Source organism: Cydia amplana, chromosome 15 (assembly GCF_948474715.1).
Source record: "Cydia amplana chromosome 15, ilCydAmpl1.1, whole genome shotgun sequence".
In the NCBI taxonomy this organism is placed as follows: Eukaryota; Metazoa; Arthropoda; class Insecta; order Lepidoptera; family Tortricidae; genus Cydia; species Cydia amplana.
The window spans coordinates 5,820,885-5,824,231 of record NC_086083.1 but is presented as its reverse complement, the minus strand read 5'-3'; the positions used below and the strand labels follow the sequence as shown (position 1 = coordinate 5,824,231).

General features: G+C 54.3%; 1 protein-coding gene across 1 annotated transcript; it reads right to left on the bottom strand.

Moving 5' to 3' along the window:
- Nucleotides 1-276: 276 nt before the first annotated feature.
- LOC134654492 (uncharacterized) lies at nucleotides 277-2,931 on the bottom strand. Its single transcript, XM_063509933.1, has 2 exons — nucleotides 547-2,931; nucleotides 277-408 (listed from the first exon to the last, which is right to left on the bottom strand). Exon 1 carries the CDS (start codon nucleotides 2,244-2,246, stop codon nucleotides 690-692), a length of 1,557 nt encoding a protein of 518 aa, XP_063366003.1. The 5' UTR covers nucleotides 2,247-2,931; the 3' UTR covers nucleotides 277-408; nucleotides 547-689.
- Between the last annotated feature and the right edge of the window lie 416 nt (nucleotides 2,932-3,347).

Here is a 3,347-nt window from a genome sequence, read left to right as displayed (position 1 = left end):
TCCTCTGGGCGGTTGGTGTGTCTCCAGATGCTAGTAGATTGAAGCGAATCCATCTATGGTCTGAGCAGGAGGCCTCCTGGGAGACGTGCCATCCCATGATTAGTTCGCTGACCTCCTCCGACGCCAGAGTCAGGTCGATAATCGTCCTGCATCGTTTGTTTACAAATGTTGGTTCAGCGCCTATATTTAGAATGTTTAGATTAGTAGTCACAAGATACTCAACAAGTGTCTTACCTCTGTTGTTGCTGGTCTCCATTCCCCACAGCGGGTGGTGTGCGTTGGAGTCGGCCCCGATGATTATTGCGAGGCCTGATCTCTCGCAGTGGTTGACCAGTCGTTGTAGTTCGGCCGGCGGTGGCTCGTCCTCTCCGGGCATGTACGCCGAGGCGAGGACTAGGTCGCGACAGCCTGTTGGCAGTGGGACTTGTAGTTTAATCGCACACAGGTCTCTGGAACAGAATTCAGTGAGCGGTTGTGCAATAATGTTGTTAGTAGTTAAGATACATGCCCTAGGGACGGCATGTACCGTGGAGTAGTAGAGCTTACCTTTCGTCTCGGACAGCCCGTGTATGTATCCGTTGCCCGCCCATGGTTCTTGTAGGAGGGCGACGGCTGTTGGCAAACCTACCAGACAGCGTCTGAGTTGGGCCGTAGCGGCCACGCTGTGCTGGAGGTTTGCCTGGAGGACACTAGTTGGTGTCCATGTTGTCGGTGGTGGGGGCGGCATCTTGCATCTCCCCTCCCTCCTTGAACATGTCGGCCAACCCAGACTCTATCCAGGCCGACAAGTCCTCGCCCTCGGATGATGTCCCGGCTGGTCCCTCACCAGTGCCAAGGAGTTCATCCTCCGAGAGTTCGGGTATCGTCGGCCTGGGTAGCGACGGGGGGGCAACTTTCTCCCCGGAGACAGACTTGCTCTGCTCGGAGGTGCCCGCAGCCTGTTCACTGGGGACCTGTGCTCCCGTTACCCTTAGGGTGGAACCCTGCTGGGTGGGAGGCTGGTCCAGGTATTTGCCTCCTGGACCCCTGAACCTGAGGTAGACATTGCCCACCCCACAGTTCAGGGATCTCCCCCTCTCCATGAAGGCGGGGACGAGGTCTTCGGGGATTGTGAACGCGACAAACCACCCCTGGTCTTGTCGCAGTATTTCTATAATGGACCAAGATCCAACCTTGGCCCATTCGTTCTGGTACCTTAGTCCATCAGCTGCCTGACGGACGTCTTCCCAGGACGAGTTGTTTATGTTGGGTATTAGGAGCCCGCACTTAACTGTCCTTGCCATCTCCGATTGGCGAACCGCCTTAAGGGAGATGTCTGGCAAGGTTAGGGCCTGGATGCATCGCTGAGACCAGGCGGCCGAGTATTCGTCTTCTGCGAAGACCCTCAGCTGCCCCTCAGCGAAGACAGGCTTGCCCTTGAATTTAGGTGGCCTGGCTCCCACGATGTTCTTTCTTGCCTCCACCACGATTGCTTGGTGCAACCCGCGGAGGATGGCGTTGGAGTGATCAGCGGTAATCTTCCCCGACTTCGCGTCAGTAATGACGATCGTCAGGTCAGACGCCGCTGTTTGTGCGTACGTCAAAGGTTGGCTTGGGCTCACTAGTCGCTGCTTTTTGTTATCTCCTTGCGGGGAGAAGGACTCATCACGCGTCCTTTTAGCAGCGGCTCGTGCGAGCTTACCAGGTCGTCGTTTGGGTGGATCTGCGGCCGAGCCCGTAGGGCCGCCGCCCGACGTTCCAGCCTTAGGGGGTAGGGTGGAACCTTTCCCCTTCGGCGGAGGCCTGGCAGCGGCATCCTGCTTGTTCGGCACCGGTTTGGGTGCCGGCTTCTGGGAAGCCTGCGCACCCACCCCGGTTGCAGGGTGTGTTGGTGTCGGTGTGTTACCCAGCTGCTGCTCTCGTGCTAGACGAGCTGCACGCCTCTGGTTCTTGTTTTTCTTCTTCTTCTTAGCCACCCCACCTTGACATTTAACAGGGGGGGGTGGGTTAGAAGAAGAAGGGTTCACAGGTCTGGCAGGGTGAGGCTTCCCAGTAGGGGGTCGCTTCTTGGACCGTCGGTCCACTACCTGCCAGTCCTGGAAGGAGTTTGGGCCGGTCTGCTCCCCAGATGAACTGGGTTGCGGACAAGCCGGGTTTCCGGTTTGATGCACTGTCACTGGAACAGCTTGTCTCTCCTGTGTGGCTTCACCATTAGCGATGGACGCTGCTGGATCAGCTTGGGGGTTTTCGTTAGACCTGTTATCCATAGTTCGTAACGATTTTCTTCATCCTCATCGGCTCCCACCCTACAAGGGCCCCACCTCTGGGAACGCCTACTCACACATATAAAAGGTGCTTTCAGTCGTTAGGACACCGACTCGGGTATAGAAGTGAGAAGTTGGCTAGTTGCGCGACATCGGAAATGTGTAAGGGTGGAACGTAGGGTCGTCCAGGTCAGACGCCCTCCGCCCGATTCACCCATACGCACTTCCTCAGCATGGCCTTTCACCACCGCATCAGCAGCCGAAACTGCCTCTGCGGCCCCCTCACTTCTCGCCGTGAGCCCACCTACGGTTCCTCACTAGACCATTTCCCGGACTGTGGCTAGTAGCCCGGGCTACCGTTTTGCCCGAAATTAGGGCCAAAGCAGACGTGTTGCCACGCGGGTTGGCAATGGCTCAATCGCCAGGATCCCGTCATCCTTGCTTACGGCGCTCAACTGTGCAGGTCCTAGCACAGGCAGGTTGTATATAGGTCGTCAGTAGTAACCTGCACCTACTGACAACACCAGTGTGGATGTTAGCCGCCACTAGAAAGAGGCACGAATGCCAGTCGCTAGTGGCGTTGCCCAGGGTGGACCGGGGGTGACAGACGGACCTTTGGGCGGGCCGAAGCCCACCCAAACTTCCCCCTGTCTCCCGCTCGGGGAGGTCATCACACCACTCCACCCCCATTAAAGATAATTATGTACGTTAGTAAAACTCAACTTTAATTCTAGTAGTTAGAGTTCATAGTCTTTTGTCATTATTCTTTATGTTTATCAAATGAAAGAGGTGGTATTCTACTTGTTTAAGATCTTTGTCCAATATGCATTGCGTCTCACTCTCTCATTAAGCAAAATGTGAGACGCAAATACACAATGGACCGAGATTGGACAGATAAAATACCACCCGGCTGTGTCGGAATATATTTGCCAAAATAAGAAGGTTGCAAAACGTCATAAATTAGTTTGTTAAATATGATGGTATAGCTAATTCGTTATTTGGTCGGTTTATATTAGGTACAGGCGTCTTTGATATAATATACGTCAAGATTATATAGGTTGGATAATGTCTTGATTTTTTTTGTGAAATATGGAGGTGTTGCTG